The sequence below is a fragment of the Larus michahellis genome, chromosome 10 (assembly GCF_964199755.1).
Source record: "Larus michahellis chromosome 10, bLarMic1.1, whole genome shotgun sequence".
In the NCBI taxonomy this organism is placed as follows: Eukaryota; Metazoa; Chordata; class Aves; order Charadriiformes; family Laridae; genus Larus; species Larus michahellis.
In genome coordinates, this window is record NC_133905.1 from 5,913,350 (window position 1) to 5,931,283 (window position 17,934).

General features: G+C 67.6%; 1 protein-coding gene across 4 annotated transcripts; it reads left to right on the forward strand.

The window, feature by feature from the left end:
- The first annotated feature begins 2,171 nt into the window (after positions 1–2,171).
- On the forward strand, positions 2,172–17,807 carry LOC141749240 (laminin subunit beta-2-like). 4 transcript variants are annotated; one of them, XM_074602460.1, is made up of 35 exons: positions 2,915–3,040; positions 3,789–3,838; positions 4,404–4,579; positions 4,671–4,794; positions 4,911–4,984; positions 5,087–5,275; positions 5,355–5,418; positions 5,499–5,704; positions 5,781–5,901; positions 6,602–6,790; positions 6,921–7,100; positions 7,583–7,695; positions 7,809–7,888; positions 8,190–8,346; positions 8,512–8,664; positions 8,784–8,942; positions 9,024–9,145; positions 9,506–9,626; positions 10,219–10,411; positions 10,807–10,950; positions 11,456–11,687; positions 12,171–12,334; positions 12,428–12,652; positions 13,076–13,290; positions 13,378–13,474; positions 14,116–14,494; positions 14,582–14,766; positions 14,841–15,070; positions 15,165–15,368; positions 15,849–15,993; positions 16,077–16,284; positions 16,364–16,505; positions 16,931–17,107; positions 17,200–17,356; positions 17,534–17,807. In XM_074602460.1, the coding sequence occupies exons 2-35, from the start codon at positions 3,808–3,810 to the stop codon at positions 17,665–17,667; spliced, it is 5,490 nt and encodes a 1,829-aa protein (XP_074458561.1). In that variant the 5' UTR covers positions 2,915–3,040; positions 3,789–3,807; the 3' UTR covers positions 17,668–17,807. The 4 variants fall into 4 exon arrangements, with proteins under 4 accessions (XP_074458560.1, XP_074458561.1, XP_074458557.1 ...); XM_074602459.1 differs by lacking the exon at positions 2,915–3,040 and adding an exon at positions 2,172–2,277 and having other exon boundaries at positions 8,190–8,664; XM_074602456.1 differs by having other exon boundaries at positions 8,190–8,664.
- The last annotated feature ends 127 nt before the right edge of the window (positions 17,808–17,934 follow it).

Consider the following 17,934-nt stretch of genomic DNA (forward strand, 5'->3'; position numbering starts at 1 on the left):
CCCAGCGTGTCCAGCTTTTCTTTGGGCCCCGCCAGACTGCTCCTCCCTGGGCTCCTGCTCCCAGCCCCGTGGGAGCTCCATGGAACGGTGTCTCCCGTGTGCCTGGCCGCTGCCTTGGGGCACACTCAGCTGGAGCCCACCACCGCCTCTTCTCCCTAGTTCCCCTCAGTGAGGTTTTGGGATTGCTCGAGTCCCATTAAGGAATGCCTGCCTCGGGATGGGAAATGCACCAGATAAGTGCCGTTGGTGCTGAACTGGTGTTAAATGGCACAAATTCGCATTCCAGGTTAGTTCCTAGAGACGCGCCGGGCCGGCGCGGCGCTGGCAGGCGCTCTGCCAGCTCCTGCCTGCCCACCCTCCGACTTCCCACTGGATCTGTCCCGTCTGTAGCAGGGACTCTGCGGCCGGCTAATTCAACAGAAATGCCATTGTTCGCCCGCGTGCAATCCGGATCCGGTTTGTGCCGCGGGGCCGTTGGTGCGCTGACCCGGCACTAACCGTGGTGGGACCGTGGCCCTGGGCAAACAGCGGCTTCGGTGCCGGAGCTCATTCCTCAGGAAGGGTTAAGCAGTTCTCCCGCTCGCTGAGGATGTTCAGGGAAGCGTTGGCCGCCTGCTGAGTGCACTGAAGTCGGGCCAAGCGGGGCTGGCCAGGCGTGAGAGCCTGCCCCAGGAGCTCGGGGGTCTGACAAGGCTTGGGGGGGCCCCTCCTCTGTGTGCCTTGAAGCGGTGAGCGCTGCTGGTTCCCACTGTTGCCCCCCCAAGCTGTTTGGTTTGCTGATGTCGGTGAAATCACTGCTGAAAGGTGCTGGTGGAGCCCAGGCGATGGGTGCCCGAGGGAGCCGGGGATGCTCGGCTGGTGACAGAGGGCTGTGGCAGAGCTGCTGGCAGGTCTCTGGCCAGCGGAGCTGCCCCCAGCCATGTCACCTCCCCGGGCAGACACGATCCACCCCCACGCGTTCTGCTGTGGGGCAGCTGAGGGGATTGCAGTGGGGGAGGGAAGTCAGAGCAGCCTTCAGTGCAGCCGGGAGGTGCCTGGACTTGGGCTGGGACACCTCTCTTGTCCCTCAGATCCTGCTGAGCATCCCTCCCTCCTGCTTTTACCTTGCTTTTCAAGGCCTGAGATCCCGTTACAGTCACCGTTATCAGGCCACTTTGGATCTCCTCAGGGCAGATAAGGTTTGCTTGGCAAGTTCCCTGCGATACAGACAACGCTGGCCAGTGCTAATGGCTCTTTATCAGCTCATCTCCTGCCAGCTCTCCTAGCCAAGGCGGTGGTGGTGCCCAGCCACCACCCTGCGCTGCCAGAGCCTCGCCAGGCAGAGCCCTGCTCTTCCTCCGGGTTTCCCAGCGCCTGCTGAGAGCATGGCCATGGGGAGCGGGCAGGGCTCTGCCCACAGCATCCCTCGCCCCATCGAGACGCGTGGGACCAGCCTGCACTGTGTCGGGGTGTCCCTGTGGGCACGGGCTTTGGCACCCCCGTGGCCCGGGGAGCTGCTGCTTTGCCTGTGACCTTGCTTGCCGGCGGGCGGCCAGAGCACAACCTTGGTGTAGAGAGCACGCAGTTCCTCTTCCTTCCTTCGGCCTCGGCTAATAAAAGGCATCATCCCTGTGTGACCATGAGGTCTCTGTCAAGCCTGGCCCTGGCTCACGACCGTGCTCCCCGCAGGGCTCCGGGGCTGCCAGCTCAGTGCCCGGCACAGCCGGTCTAAAGGATCCCAGACAGCACCGACCGGCATGGGGTGAGTGGGGCCCTGGCTTGGGGCATGGTGGTGCCCACGGTGCTAGCACGGGAGGGGAGCAGGATCCATCCAGCACGGGTGCCGAGGGAGTGTGGCTGGCAGCCGTGCTGCTCCGGGGCTCCCGGCACTACTGCTGGAGACGTGCCCTGAAGAGGCAGACGAGCCCACGCGGCGCAGGGCGAGTCCCGGCCGGGCTGCCTGCCTCGGCGGCCCCACGTGCCGCACGGCTGGGCACGGCAGCCCTGAGGGGATGCCGTGTGCCAGCTCCCACCCAGCCCGGGCATGGGACACCACCATGCCACGCGCGGGCCACCGCCGGCTTGTACCTGGCCTCTGCCTCACCTTGGCTAAAGCTCGGTGCGGGCAGGTCCCTCCCCTCGCCTGGCACGGCTGCGGGAGGAGGAGACAGGCGCCGGCCGCCCTCCTCCAGGAACAGCAGCCGAGTCAAGCCCGAGCCAAGCGGGGCTGACTGGCCGACTTCGCAGCCCACCTGGGCCACCACCACCTGCCTGGCGCGCTGGGCCCCACGGGCACAGGTAGGAGCTGGCATGCCGGCAGGGACCCCCGAGCACGCACAGCCCCGAGCATGGCACAGCCCCGGCCACGGCACGGCCCTTGGCACAGGGCACAGCCCTTGGCACAGGCCAGGTGCCGGCAGCCGGCACAAGGCGGCACACAAGGAAGGGGCGGTGGGGTCCCTCAACAGGGACAGGCTGGGTCCCCCCCGTGCCCGCGGTGCGCTTCCCAGGGCCGGCGCCTGCTGGACTTTGCCCCGGGAGCCGTGGTGGTGGGGAGGGCTGCGTCCCTCGGGAGGAACGTGCCCAGCCGGCGGCACCGTGGCTGTGACCGGACGGGCTCCCTGTGGCCAAGCCGTACAAGTACCTCCACCATGGGGCACGAAGCGGTGCCGCAGCCCCCCGCGCAGCCATGCTGGCCTCGGGTGCCTGTCCCGCCATGCCGCCCTTTTGTTCGCCAGCGGGGCCCGCCGTGCCGCCCGGGGGCCGGGGCGTGCCCGGGCTGCCGACGCCTGGCCAGCCTGGCCCCCGTGGGCAGGCGGGCAGCGGGGGCCTCCAGGCAGAAGGAATCGGCAGTGACATTCCCGTAGCCTGGAGACCGCCGTCCCTTTCAGCGGGCAGCCCATTTGAATAAGAATTGTGTGTGTGTGTGCGCGGGGAAGGGGGGCCGCCGCCATCCCATCGCCGCCCTCGCCCCGGCTCATTTCTGCACGCCCAGCCCGGGGGGCAGCGGGTCCCGCCATCGCCCCCGGCCTCGGCCCCGCCGGACGCCGCAGGACGCCAGGTACCGGGGGCTTGCGGGGCTCGGGGACCCCTGACGCCAACACGCGGTCCCGCACCGCCTCATTCGCCGCCTTGGCCTGGCTTCGAGCGGGGCTGGTGGCTGGGCAGGGTGGCGTCTCCCCCCGCTGCCCCGAGCCCCCCTGCCCCCGGCTGGCTCCTGCGCGGGGACAGGAAAGATGTGTTTGGGCAGCGCCGGGGCCAGGCTTTGATCCAGCGCTTGCGAGGCTGGGAGCGGGCGGTACCAGGAGAAAAGGAAGCACAAAAGGCTGTTCCAGCCTAAATTTAACAGCGGGACCCCGGCCAGCCGCAGGGACGCCCTCGCCCAGCCGGCTCCGGTGCTCCTGGCTCCCCTCCCTGCCTGGCCCTGGCCCGGTGCTGGGGCCCCCCAGGGACACCGGTGACACTCGAAGGGATGGATCCGACCTGAGTGGGGCAGGAGGGGGCACGGCACAGCTGGTACCAGGTCTGGGGCATGGCCGTTCGCCGGGGTCTGTGTGCCGCAGCCCCCTGCCGTGGTGGAGGGCACAGCCATGGGGGTGGGCACTGGGTGACACCCCAGGGGACTTTTGGACACGACTTCCCCACCCAACCCTGCTTCCCACTGCTGTCCCCGGGGTGCACCACTATGCCGGAGCTGGCTGGGTGTGCGCCGGGGTTCATGGCCGTGCCGGAGCCGGGAGAGGCCAGTCTCTGGCCGCCCTGTGCCGTACCCCGCACCCTGCCGCAGCGTCATCTTCGTGTCCCCCCAGGCAGAGCCGGTGGCTGTCCATGGACCTCCTGGCACTTGCTCTCCTCCTGGGTAAGCGCTGGCCTCAGTGGGGCACGCTGTGTACCTGCAGTGCTGGGGGCCGCAGTGGCCCTGGGACCCCAGCCCGGGTGGAGCGTGGTGGCGAAGGCGATGCTCCCCGGCTGGCAGCAGCCAGGGCCTGACCGCCACAAATCCCAGGGGGGAATCCGGGCTGTGCTGAGCCCCGGTGGGATTAGCGAGCGCCTGACCTGGCTCCTGGTTCCCCCCGGCACCACTCGGCACCCCGGGACCTGCCCGCCCCCTCAGGAGCACAGGCAGCCACCCCCCTGCCTGGCCCCTCCGGCCCTGTGGATGCCAGCCCCCCGCTTGCCCCCGTTGCCCACCCCGCCCCTCTCCCTGCCCCCTGGTCACGAGGCCCCGGCACCGCTGCCAGCACCTTTCCGGGTCACGGAGCTTCATGCTGCATCAGTGGGTCGGGATGCAGGGATGTGACGGGATGCGCCGGGATGGCTGGGGGTGGGGTGGGTGCTGGGCAGGCATCTGGGGGGCATGGGGGGGCAGGGGGTGCCCGGGGACCCTGGCACAGCTCCAGCCCCTGCCCTCGTGCTCTCTGCAGCGGGGGTGCCAGCAGCAGGGGGCTGGCAGGAGCCTGACCTGAGCCACGGCTGCGCCCGCGGCAGCTGCTACCCGGCCACCGGGAACCTGCTGGTGGGGCGAGCCCCCAGCCTGAGTGCCACCTCCACCTGCGGGCTGGACGGGCCCCAGGAGTACTGCATCGTCAGCCACCTCCAGGTGAGCCCACCCGTCCCCGGCACGGCCCTGGCACCGGGCACCGGTGCAGCCTCCAGCTGCCCGTCGCTGACAGTGCCGCTGCCCGACACAGGACTCGGAGAAATGCTTCACCTGCGACTCGCGGGACCCATCCCTGCTCGAGAGCCACCGCATCGAGAACGTCATCTACCTGAGCGGCCCCCATGGCCAGCGGACGTGGTGGCAGTCGGAGAACGGTGAGGCCGGGGTGGCAGCGGGATTGCCCCCAGCTGTGTGTGCCTTGGGGCTGCGTGGCCATGGGGCCCGGAGGGGTCTTGCCCAGCCTCACACATCACCCCTCTGTATCCCCTAGGCGTGGAGCATGTCAGCATCCGCCTGGACCTGGAGGGAGAGTTCCACTTCACCCACCTCATCATGAAGTTTAAGGTTGGTCCCAGCACATGGGTGCCTGGGATGGTGTGGGATGGGATGGGACAGACCCGTGGGGGCTGTGGGGCTGGCCCCCTATCCCATCTGGGTGTCCTGCAGACCTTCCGCCCCGCGGCCATGCTGGTGGAGCGCTCAGCCGACTTCGGGCGCAGCTGGAAGGTCTACCGCTACTTCGCCTACAACTGCTCCAAGCTCTTCCCCGGTGTCCCCGTCCAGCCCTCAGGGCTGGTGGATGAGGTGCTGTGTGACCAGCGCTACTCCGAGATCGAGCCCTCCAGCCACGGGGAGGTGCGTGGGGCCAGGGCAGCGCAGACTGGGGCTCGGGGATCCGGGGGGTCTGGGCTCACCCACCTCTTCTTCCCCCCAGGTCATCTTCAAGGTGCTGGACCCCTCCATCCCTGTGGCGGATCCCTACAGCCCATCCATCCAGGGTGCGTGGCTGGGGGTGCCGGGGCGGCGGTGCCGTGGGCTGTGGGATGGGTGCTGATGGTGCCACCTCGCCCTCCCCCAGACCTGCTGCGCGTCACCAACCTGCGGGTGAACCTCACCAAGCTGCACACGCTGGGCGACAACCTGCTGGACACGCGGCGGGAGGTGCTGCACAAGTACTACTACGCTGTGGATGAGCTGGTGCTGCGCGGGAGCTGCTTCTGCCACGGCCACGCCGCCCACTGCGCCCCGGCACCCGGTGTCCCGACATCCTCCATCCCCGGCATGGTGAGGCGCACGCAACCGCCGGCATGGCACGGTGGCACCTACCGGCCGTGCTGAGCCAGGTGCTCTCCCCCTCCAGATCCATGGGCGCTGCGTCTGCGAGCACCACACGCAGGGGCTGAACTGCGAGCGCTGCGAGGACTTCTACCACGACCTGCCCTGGCGCCCGGCCGAGGGCTCCAGCACCAACGCCTGCCGCCGTGAGTGCCCCGCGCCGGCACCAGCTCCGTCTCCTGGCATGGAGATCCCGGTGCCGGGGCTGGCGGGCTGCGTTGTGCGTGGGGTTTTGGGGTGCTGCCTGCTGGGATGTGGTTGGGTGGGAGTGGCCTCCTGCAGAGTGGCTTTGGGGGGTCTTGTGTGCTGCCGGCTGTGGTTTGGGGGGGTTTGGGGTTGGGGTGCTGCATACCGGAGTGAGGGGGCGGTGAGGGCTGGGGAGGTTTGGCAGTGGGGGTGCTGCCAGGCGGGGAATTGGGGTGCCACATGCCGTGCCACCAGCACCACGCTGTGCCTGAGGGCTTGGCGTCCCGCATGCTGGGTTGGGGGAATGGGGGTCCTGCATGTTGTGCTTGAGGATTTTGGGGTCCTGCATGTTGTGTGCGGAGGGTTCAGCATCCTGGCGGCTTGGGGCTGGGGGGTTGAGCATCCTGCATGCCATGCTTTGGGGTTGGGGGTGCTGCAGGTGGGGCTGGGGTTTGGGGGGGGTCAGGGTGCTGCAGGCTGCACTTTGGGGGGGGTGGGGTGGTGTTTAGGGTGCATCCTGCTGGGGTGTGGGATGGGGGCTCTGCAGGCTGGGGCTTGAGGGGTTGGGATCAAGGAGCTGCATCCCCAGGTTTGGGGTGGGGGTGCTGCCAGGCGGGGAGTTGGGGTGCCACATGCCGTGCCATGGTGCCATCCCTGCAGGCTGCGACTGCAACGAGCACTCGCAGCGGTGCCACTTCGACATGGCTGTCTACCTGGCCACGGGGAACACCAGCGGGGCTGTGTGCGACGGCTGCCAGCACAACACCATGGGTCGCCGCTGCCACCTCTGCAAGCCCTTCTACTACCGGCACCCCCGCTCCGACATCCGCTCCCCCACCGCCTGCGCCCGTGAGTGCCACAGGACCCCATCCCTATGGCTTGTCCTGGCCCCATGGCTCCCGGTGCCACCACCCCAGCCTCATGGCTCCTGGTGGCCAGCAGCCCCAGGTCCCCGCGGTCTCTCTCTCTCTCCCCGCAGCGTGTGACTGTGACCCGGCGGGCTCGCTGGACGGAGGCGCCTGCGATGGGCACACAGACGTGGCGCTGGGCATGATTGCGGGGCAGTGCCGCTGCAAGGAGAACGTGGCCGGTCCTCGCTGTGACCGCTGCCGGCACGGCGCCTACGGCCTCAGCCATGGCGACCCGCAGGGCTGCCAGCGTGAGCTGGGACACAGGGATGGGCACGGGAGGATGTGGGGTGGAGGGATGGGGATAGAGGGATGGAGACAGAGGGGTATGGGATGGAGGGATGGTAATGGTGGGATGACGATGGAAGGATGTGGGATGGAGGGATGGGGATAGAGGGATATGAGAGAGAGGGATGGTGATGGAGGGATGGTGATGGAGGGAGGTGGGATGGAGGGATATGGAGATAGAGGTATATGGGATGCACAGACGTGGAATGGAGGGATGCTGATGGATGAGGATGCAGAGATGTGGGATGGAGGGATGAGGATGGAGGGAGATGGGATGGAGGGATGCGGGATGGAGGGATGCAGAAGGAGGAATGGGGAGAGAGAGACAGGGATGAAGGGGTTGAGGGATGGAGGGACATGGGATGGGGAGGGAGGGCCATGAAGTCCATGGGCTGCAGTGCCACAAGGCAGCCCCTCACATTCCGGGGTGCATGGGGGGGGGCAGCATGCAGATGTGACCCACGGGGCACGGTGGCGGGCAGCTCCCCCTGCGACCCTATCAGCGGGGACTGCTACTGCAAACGCTTCGTGGCCGGGCGCTCCTGCAGCGAGTGCGTGGTGAGTGCCACAGTCTGCCCCACACCATGGTCTGTGGCCCCAGCCCCACGGCAAGCCCCAGGGCCGGGCTGGCTCCACACCTGCCCCACGTTCCCCCCCTCTTCTCACTGCAGCCTGAGTTCTGGGGCCTGAGCTACGACGTGGGGGGCTGCCGGCCCTGTGCCTGTGACTTTGGGGGAGCCTACAACAACCGGTGGGGTCAAGCACAGCACCCGGCGGGGCATGGGATCTGGGGGGCGGGAGTGGGGGCAAGGCTGGGGGTCAAGCATGGTGGGAGGGAGGGATAGGGACATCGGTGGAGGGATGGGGACATGGCTGGGGAGAGAGGGGGCTCGGATGAAGAGAGGGAGGGTGAGATGAGGGAGGGATCTCTGTGGAGATTGAAGGATGGGGACATGGATGGAGGGAGGGATGTGGAGAGGGAGGGAAGGATGGATGGGTGAGGACAGAGCCAGGCAGATGCACGGACAGAGGAACAAGCCGGTCACCCCCAGGTGCTCCATGGAGGACGGGGCTTGTCCCTGCCGTCCCCACCTCATGGGGCGGCAGTGCGACCAGGTGCAGCCCGGCTTCTTCTGTGCCCCCCTCGACTACTACACCTACGAGGCCGAGCAGGCCACTGGCCACAGCCATGATCACCCCCAGCTCCCGGTGAGTCTCCTGGGGGGGTCCCTGCGCCCCCAGCCCAGGCTTGTGCATGGCTGTCACCATGGACCGTGCTCCATGCATGGCTGTCACCATGCACCGTGCTCCATGCATGGCTGTCACCCTGTCCTGCATGTGGCTGTCCCTGTGCATGGCCACCCATCCCCGCAGGGTGCCATCCGGGCAGAGGTGCCCCAGGACTGCCTGGAGTACGACACAGGGGAGCCAGGGGGGCGGAAGGGGCGCCCACGGCACCAGCGCAGCCCCCCACGTCCCCCCCAGCCCCGTGCCCCCTCGCGCCGTAACCGCCAGCAGCCCCCCAAGGTGAGCTCCGGGGGGTGGGATGGGGCACGGGGCAGGGCACGGTGGGCGCTGTGGGGCAGGGGCAGCGGGGAGGCAGGACCGGTGGAGCCGGGGCCAAGCCGTGCCGGTGCCCTGCCCAGCCGGATGTGGAGGAGGTGGTGCGGGACGGCGTTGGGCGCATGGTGACATGGACGGGCTCGGGGTTCGCCCGGGTGCGGGACGGGGCTGGCCTGACCTTCCGCGTGGACAACGTGCCCTACCCCATGGACTACGAGCTGCTGCTACGCTACGAGCCCGAGGTGAGTGCAGCCATGGACATGGACCTGGCATGTACGTCACGGCATGGCACAGCCCTGACACCGTCTCGCCTGTCACTGCAGTCGACCGAGGATTGGGAGGCTGTGGTCAGCGTCGGCTCCCGGGTGCTCCCCACCAGCCCTCGCTGCGGGAACCTGCTGCCCTCCGAGCAGATGTACCGTGAGAGCCTGCCCCACAGCCAGAGGTGGGACAGGGTGGGGATGGGATGGGATGGGATGGGGGTTTGGTGGGATGGGGATGGAATGAGGATGGGAATGGGATGGAATGATGATGGGATGGGGATGGGATGGGGATGGGGTGCAGATGGGGACAGGGTGCAGATGGGGACAGGGATCAGGACAGGACAGGGACAAGGACAGCCCTGCCACGCTCCCAAAACTCAGGGATGGGGATGGGATGGAAACAGGGACAGTCCTGCCACACAGGCAAGGGACGGGGATGGGGATGGGGACAGGGACAAGGAAGGTGGCTGGCTGCTACTGCTGTCCCCTGGCTGTCCCTATGGCTCTGTCGTGCCTGTGTCCTGACGCCTGCCTCTGCACAGGTACGTGCTGCTGTCCCGGCCCTTCTGCTTCGAGCCCAGCACCCCCTACGAGGTGACCATGCGGCTTCAACGGGCTGGCGTCACCCAGCGCCACCCTGGTGCCTTCATCCTCATTGACTCGGTGAGGGGCATCCCGCTGCACCCCACATCTGGGGCTCAGCAGGGGTGGGGTGATGGGCGGGGACGGGGGACTATGGGCTGGGGTGGGCAGCAGCCCCGCGCTGGGGCTTCGTGTGTGGTGGGAATGGGAATGAGGAAGGGGATGGGGATGGGAAAGTGGATTGGGAAAGGGAATGGAGATGGGGATGTTGATGGGGAGAGGAATGGGGATGGGAAAGCAGATAGGGATGGGGATGGGAAGGTGGATGGGGATGGGAAAGGGAAGGGGGATGGAGACATTGATGGTGTGGGGATAGGAATGGGGATGGGGACATGGATGAGGTTGGAGATATGAGTGGGGCTGGTGATGGTTATGGAGTTGAGGCTGGTCTTGGGGATGTCAAAGTGGGTAGGGATAAGCATGCCTGTGGGGATGGCAATTTGGATGGGCATATCTGTGGGGCTGGGCATGCTGATGGGGTTGGGGATGTCTATGGGTCTGGGGCTGTTGCTGGGACCAGGGCAGTTGAACCTCCGGCAGGGCTGGGGCAGATGGATCCAGCCTGGGAGTGGGGACCAGGTCCCACCTCTCCCCCTCCCGTTGCTTGTTGCAGCTGGTGCTCCTGCCGCGGGTGTCGGAGCTGCCTGGCTTCCATGGGGCTGAGGCGGCGGCGGCAGCGCGCCAGGAGGAGCTGGAGCGGTACCGGTGCCTGGAGGCGTTTCGCATGGCCCCCCCATCCCCCCTGGCCCAGGCTTGTGCCCGCCTGGTCTGCAGCGTCTCAGCCCTGCTGCATGGCGGGGCGCTGCGTGAGTGGGGAGCACCCTGCCGGGGTTGGGGGACATGCCTGGGGCGGTGGGCGAGGGTGGAGCCGTGGGTTGGGATGGGACCGTGACCACGGCAGGTGGTCAGGTGTGGCTGATGGGTCAGGATGGGGACATGCCCGTGGCAGGGGGGGCGTCGGGGTACCTGGGGCAGTGGGTTGGGATGAGACCATGCCCATTGGAGGGTTGGGCAGGGGTACCCGGTGCAGTGGGTTGGGATGAGCGCATGCTCATTGCAGTGGGTCAGGATGGGGCTGTGCCCATGGCAGGGTGGGAGAGGTACTCGGTGCAGTGGGTCGGGATGAGGCCGTGCCCACGGTGGGGTCGGGCAGGGGGCGGGCAGAGCAGTCCCAGCCCCACACTGGTCCTGCTGCCCACAGCCTGCCAGTGCGACCCGCAGGGCTCCCGCAGCAGCGAGTGCCAGGTGCAGGGAGGGCAGTGCGAGTGCAAGCCCCACGTCCTCGGCCGGCGCTGCGACCACTGCGCCCCAGGCAGCTACGGCTTCGGGCCCCTGGGCTGCAGCCGTGAGTAGCGGGATCTGCGCCTGCCGGGCATCCCTGTCCCTCCTGTCTGTCTGTCCATCCAGCTGTCAGAGCCCCATTTGCTTCCGATCTGCTTGTTCACTTGTCTGTCTGTCCATCTGTCCATGCGTGTTGTCCATCTCTGTCCATGCGTGTTGTCCATCTCAGCCCTGCTGTCCTACAGCCTGTAGGTTGGGTCCTATTTCCTCTTCTGTCCATCTGTCTTTCCATCCATCCATCCATCCATCCATCCATCCATCCATCCATCCATCCATCCTTCCATCCATCCATCCACCCACCCGAGTCCTGTGCTCCAGCCTGGGGTGGGCACTTCCCTACCTTGCACTCACTCATCTGTCCATCCGCCCGTCCATCTGCCTACCTGTGTGTCCACTATGCCGTAGCCCGTGGGTTGGGCATGCCCTGAGTGCCGGTCCTCCATCTGTCTGTCCGTCCATCCCTGTATCCCTGCACTCATGTTCCTGACCCAAGCCGTGCCGTTCCACAGCCTGCGCCTGCTCCCCGGAGGGCTCGGTGTCACAGCTGTGCGATGCGGTGAGTGGGCAGTGCCGGTGCCAGCACGGCGCTGTGGGCCGGCAGTGTGACCAGTGCCAGCCTGGCCACTGGGGCTTCCCCGCCTGCCGGCCCTGCCAGTGCAACGGGCACGCCGAGGAGTGCGACCCCCGGACGGGCAGCTGCCTGCACTGCCGCGACCACACTGCCGGCCGGCACTGCGAGCGGTGAGCCTGGTGGGAGGGGAGGAGATGGGACAGCACGGCGTGGCATGGATGGGATGGGGTGGGATGGGATAGATACAATGAGACGGAATAGGATGGGAAGGGGCGGATGAGATGGGATGGTGGGATGGGATATGATGGAATGGGATGGATGAGATGAGGTGATGGGATGGAATATGATAGGATGGGATGAGATGGGATGGTGGGATGGGATATGATGGAATGGGATGGATGAGATGAGATGATGGGATGGAATATGATAGGATGGGATGAGATGGGATGGTGGGATGGGATATGATGGGGTGAGATTGGATGGAATAGTGGGATAGGGTATGATGGGATGGATGAGATGAGACAAGACGAGATGAGATAGCATAGCATGACATGGCATGGCATGACATGACATGGACGAGATGGAATGGTGGGATGGGATATGATGGATAGGATGGGACGGACCCCCAGGGCACTCACCCCTCATCCCCGCAGGTGCCAGGACGGTTACTATGGGGACCCAGTGCTGGGCTCGGGGCAGCAGTGCCGGCCCTGCCCCTGCCCCGGCTACCCTGGCACACGGCACTACCACGGGAGCGCCTGCCACGCCGACGAGGAGACCCACCACATCGTCTGCCTCTGTGCGCCCGGATACGCCGGTGAGGGGCAGAGCAGGCGCTGTGCAGTGGGGACCCCCAGCACCGGGGCTGCGGTACCCCCGGCACCCATGCCCCCCCTCATCCTCCCTGCAGGGCCCCGCTGCGACCGCTGCTCCCCCGGCTATTTCGGGATGCCAGAGATGGAGGGGGGCGCGTGCCGGCCCTGCCAGTGCAACAACAACATCGACGCCAGCGACCCGGGGGCCTGCGACCCGCGCACGGGGCACTGCCTGCGCTGCCTGTACCACACCGCCGGGCCCCACTGCGCCCACTGCCAGCCTGGCTACTACGGCAATGCCCTGCAGCGCAGCTGCCGGCGTGAGCGGGGCAGGGGGGGCCGTGCCGGTGCTGGGGCTGTGCGAGGGTTCGGGCATGTGCAGGGGGTTTGGGGCAATGCAAGGGCTCAGGGTGGGGGTGAGGCTCGGGGCTGCCTTGGGGTTGGGGAGGGGCGTTGGGTTGGGCAGGGTTTGGGGTGTCGGGGGGTTTGGGGCTAGGTGGGGTCAGGGACAAGTGGGGTTTGGGGGTGTTGGGGGGGTGGGGTTTGGGGCTGTCGGGGGGGCTTGGGGCTGTTCCCGGGGTCAAGGCTGGGCAGGGGACAGGGATGTTGGGATCTGGGGTTTTTGGACTGTGCATGGGTTCGGGGCCAGGCAGGGGGTGGAGCTGGGGCCAGCTGCCAGGAGGGCATCACCTGGGTGAGGGGGGTACGGGCTGAGCCCCATGTGTTTACCCACCCTCCCGCAGGCTGCAGCTGCGACCCACGGGGGACCCTGGTCTCCCACTGCACCGCCGGTGCCTGCGCCTGTGACCGTGGCACGGGCGCCTGTGCCTGCCGGCCCAACGTGATGGGCAAGAGCTGCGACCGCTGCGCACCCCACTTCTGGAGCCTGGGGGAGCTGGGGGGCTGCGAGCCCTGTGGCTGCCACCCCACGCGTGCCCTGCACCCCGCCTGCGATGCGGTGAGCCCCCCCAGCACACTGGCATGGCTCCGCTGCCCTCCCGATGCCCGGTGAGCCGCCCAGCTGAGCATGCCACTCTCGTTGCAGGTGACGGGGCAGTGCCAGTGTCGACCCGGCTTCGGGGGCCGCATCTGCTCCCAGTGCCAGGAGCATCACTGGGGAGACCCCGAGCGGGAGTGCCGAGGTGGGGACACGGCACAGGGACAAGGCGGGGTGCAGAGGCTCTGGGGACGTGGGGTGTCTGGGAACATGGGAACCCCAGGGAATGGGAGGTCTTGGGGAAAGAGGGGCTCATTGAGGGACCCTGGGTGCATGGTGGGACCCTAGAGACATGGGGGGGCCTGGGGACATGGTGGGACCCTGGGGACACAGTGGGACTCTCAACATGGGAGCCCTGGGGAGACACTGGGGACACAGGGGACTCTGAGGACCCAGGACATCCTGGGGACATGGTGAGATCATGGGGACGTGGCGAGACCTTTTGGGCATGGGGGATCGTGGACCCATAGCAGGATGCTGGGGACAGCATGGGACCCTGGGGACATGGAGGGAGCCTGGAGACACAGTGGGATGCTGTGGGGCATGGAAGGATGTGTGGGATGCTGGAGACATGAAGACCTTGGGGATGTGATGGGTCTCTGGGGACAGGGGAGACTCACGGGACCCTGGGTACATGGTGGGATTGTGGGGACATAGGCGACCCTGGCTACATGGTGGAACCCTGGAGATGCAGGGGGGCACAGTGGGACGCTGGGGACATGGTGGCACTTTGGGGACACGGGAGTCCCTGGGGAGGCGGGGACACACCACCGCCTGTCTCTGCAGCCTGCGAGTGCGAGCCGCTGGGCGCTGAGAGCCCGCAGTGCGAGCAGGCCAGCGGGCAGTGCCAGTGCCGGCCGGGCTTCGGGGGGCTGCGCTGTGACCGCTGCCAGCGGGGCTACCAGGAGGCCTTCCCCCGCTGCTCGCCCTGCCACCCCTGCTTCGGGCGCTGGGACCCGGCCCTGGGCAGCCTGCAGGACAGGCTGCGGCGTCTTGGGGAGCAGGCGCGGGCGCTGCGGGAAGGGGGGTCCATGCCCACACTCAGCCCCCGCCGCCTGCGGGCACTGGAGGAGGCCCTGGGGCGCGTGGAGCAGCTTCTGGGCGAGGGGGGCAGCCCCAGTGGCCCCCTCCTCAATGGGCTGCCTGGGCGGCTGGATGGCACCAGGCAAGTGCTCATCGTGGGCTGGGGTGGGGGGGGGAACCCCCTCTTGTCACCCAAAAAGGCTTGAGACCCCTTTTCTCCACACCAAAGGACGGAGCTGGATGACTTCTGGAAGCAGGTCCAAGAGCTGGAGCAACATCTGGATCAGCTGGCACAGGCAGATGTGCGGCACTGCGACCGGCTGGCTGGGCTGAGCCACGAGCTGGGGGGTCTCAACCGAACCGCCTCCCACCTCCAAATCCTCCTCGGCACCGTGGCAGCGGCCGGATTCAGCGGTAAGAGCGTCCGGCAAGGACTGGGGGCTTCAGTGGCAACCATCTTGGCTGCACCCTGACACGGGCACCCGCAGAGTCTTACCGCAGCATCCTGGGATCGGCGGAGGACTCGCGGCAGGCGGAGGCGGTGGCCAATGGCACAGCCGGTGAGCTGAGCGAGGCACGGGTGACGAGGCGGGCGGCCGAGCGGGTGCTGCGGCAGCGGGGCGACGCTTTCCGCCGTGGCACCGCCGCGGCGCGGAAATCCTTGCGGGAGGCGCAGAAACGGGTGATGGGACTCAGCATCACCAGAATCAATGAGAAGGTGAGAGTGGGACCAGTGAGGGGCAAATAGGCACATGGGGATCTCCCCCCCACGCAGTGTTGAGCTGACATCCCCACCACTGGCATCGCTGCAGATTTGTGGGGCTCCTGGGGACCGGAGCTGCGAGGAAGCGCCTTGTGGAGGAGCCTTGTGCCGGAACGGCACAGGGACACGACATTGCGGTGGCATGGGGTGTGCGGGGGCACTGCCCGTCTCGGCTCGAGCCCTGAGCAGCGCCCGTAACACCTCAGAGCAGCTGGAGGAGGCATTGGGTCAGCTGGGTGTTGTGGCACAGAAGGTAGGGGTGGTGGCTCCATTGACGCTTTTTGGGGTCCCCTTGTGTCCCCTTCTGTGTCCTGCTTGTGCCCTTTCCATGCTACTTTGGTGTCCCTTTCCATGTCCCACTTATGCCTTTTCCATGCCCCCTTGCATGTCCCCTTGTATGTCCCTCTTGTGACCTTTCCATGCCTCCAAGCATGTCCCCCTGTATGTCCCTCTTAAGCCCCTTCACAGATGCCCCTTGTGCCACTTGTGTGTCCCCTTGGGCCGCTGTTGCACCCCCTTGCAGACCCCCTTTATGTCCCCTTACATACCTCTTCCGTGCCCCCTTCTACCCTGTTGCACACCCCTTCATGCCCCCTTGCATAACCCCCCTTGTGTCCCTTTGCACACCCCATTTCACCCCCTTGCATGTCCCCATCTTGTCCCCATGCATGTTCCCCCGTGCACCCTCCCTGGGGCCGCCCCATGCCCCCCGCTCAGCCCGGTGCCCCCCCAGACGCAGGAGGTGCAGGAGCTGGCGCGGGGGGCGCGCAGCCGGGCGGAGGAGGCGCTGGGGCGCTCGCAGGCCGCCCGCAGCCGCGCGGAGAAGGCGACATCCCAGCTGCGGGACTTCATCCGACGCATCAAGGCCTTCCTGGCAGGTAGGGCCGGCACGGGGTGGGCACGGGCATGGCGTGGGTCAGCGCGCCCACCCGGAGCCCACCCCGCTCCCGTGTCCCCGCAGAGGAGGGAGCCGACCCGGGCAGCATCGAGCTGGTGGCCCGGCAGGTCCTGAACATCTCCCTGCCCAGCAGCCCCGGCCGCATCCAGGAGCTGCTGCGGGAGATGCGGGAGAGCATTGGCCAGCTGGAGGGAGTGGATGCTGTGCTGAACAGCACGGCGCAGGGGCTGGCCGCAGCACAGGGGCTGCTGGCACAGGGACAAGATGCCAGGTGAGTTGTGGTGGCGGGCAGGGGGTGGGGGTCCATCCCGCAGTGCTGTCAGGGGCTGGAGCTGCTCGTGCCACCGCAGGGAGCGAGCGGAGGGCGTGAGGGACGAGCTGGTGGGGACGCAGCGGGCACTGGATGCAGCGCGGGTGCAGGCGACGGCAGCAGGGAGCGCCCTGCGGAGTGCCAAGGATGCCATCCGGGCAGCTGAGAGCAGAGCCAAGGAGGTGAGGGGCACCGGGGCTGCGGGAGCAGGGACAATGCCGCCGGCATGGCCAGGGAGTGGGGTGATGCTTGGGCCATGCTGGGGGCAACAGGGTCAGTGCTGTGGGAGCACTGGGAATAATGGCGTTGGTGCTATGGGTGCACTGGGAGGAATGGAGTAGGTGTCGTGGGGCACTTGGAGCAATGGGGTCGGTCCCATGGGGTCACTGGGAGTAACAGGGTCAGTGCCATGGGGGCACTCGGAATAACGGGGTTGGTGCCATGGAGAGCGAGGCTGATGCCATGGGGACACCAAGGGTAGTGGGGCTGTGCCAGGGGGACGTGGATGGTGTGGGGCGGTGTTGTGGGTTGGCCAATGCGGTGGGGCTGGCACCGTGGGGGCGGCGGTCGCTGTGCCTGCCGGCAACCGGTGCCCGTGCCTGTCCAGGCGGAGCGCAGGCTGCAGGCGCTGGAGGGGAAGGAGTCTCGGGCACAGCGGCGGCTGCGGGAGCTGGCACAGCACGTCACCACCCTGCAGGAGCGGGGCCAGGATGTCCGCCGTTTGGCCCAGCAAGCCAAGGAGGGGGCGCAGCGTGCCACTGCCGCCTCAGGGACGCTCAGCCAGGTGACTTCTGGCCCTGCCTGGAAGTGGCGTGGCACCGAGGGGGTACGGGGTGCCAGAGGGGGCTCAGCCTCGCCATGCCCTTGTGCCACCAGGACCTGGCGCAGGTGACGCAGCGCTACGTGGTGCTGAAGGGCCGGGTGAGCGGGCTGGCCGGGGTGTCCGGCGGTGCCCTGCAGCGTGTGACACGGCTGACGGCGGAGGCCCGGGACCTGCTGGACAAGGCCAACAGCAGCAAGAGGAAGCTGGAAGGTGAGGGGGGAGCATGTGGTGGGGGGCATTCCCTGCCATCCTGACGCCGCCCGGTGCCCATTTCTCCACACGTGTCTCCCCTTGTCCCCCTGGGCATGTCCCACCTGGAGCCCCACGGGTGACACAGGCTGGGGACATGGCCGGGGGCTGCACCCTGACCGTTCCCCCATCCTGCAGAGCTGGAGCAGCACTTCGGGGCCAACGAGCGGGTGATGGCGGCGAAGGCAACGCGACTGCAGGCGTTGGAGCAGCGTGTCTGGGGGCTGCTGGAAGAGATCCGGGAGAGGGCCAACGCTTACGCCACCTGCTAGTGACCGGCCAAGGGGCCGGGGGCTGGAGGGTGGGACACGGTCCTGCTCCGCAGCCCCCCCGGCATTGCAGCCCGGGGGTCCCGTCCCCTCGGCGGACGGCTGTAGCGTGGCCGCGCTTGCAAATAAAACCCTGAACAGCGGCTGCCTGTGTCCGGTGCCTCCCTCTTGCCTCCTGCCCGCTGCCGTCCGGCCGCGCCCCGGCTCCGGCCGGGATCCGCCCCGCGCTTTCCGCGCAGCCCCGAGCGCAGCTCCCGCCGCCCAGCTCGG

Bases quoted from the DNA above. Each gene is read 5' to 3' on its own strand.
- LOC141749240 (XM_074602459.1), top strand. From the start codon at position 3,808: ATGGACCTCCTGGCACTTGCTCTCCTCCTGG. The intron at 4,795-4,910 runs GTGAGGCCGGGG...TGTATCCCCTAG, and splicing joins GTGGTGGCAGTCGGAGAACG to GCGTGGAGCATGTCAGCATC. The intron at 5,276-5,354 runs GTGCGTGGGGCC...TCTTCCCCCCAG, and splicing joins AGCCCTCCAGCCACGGGGAG to GTCATCTTCAAGGTGCTGGA.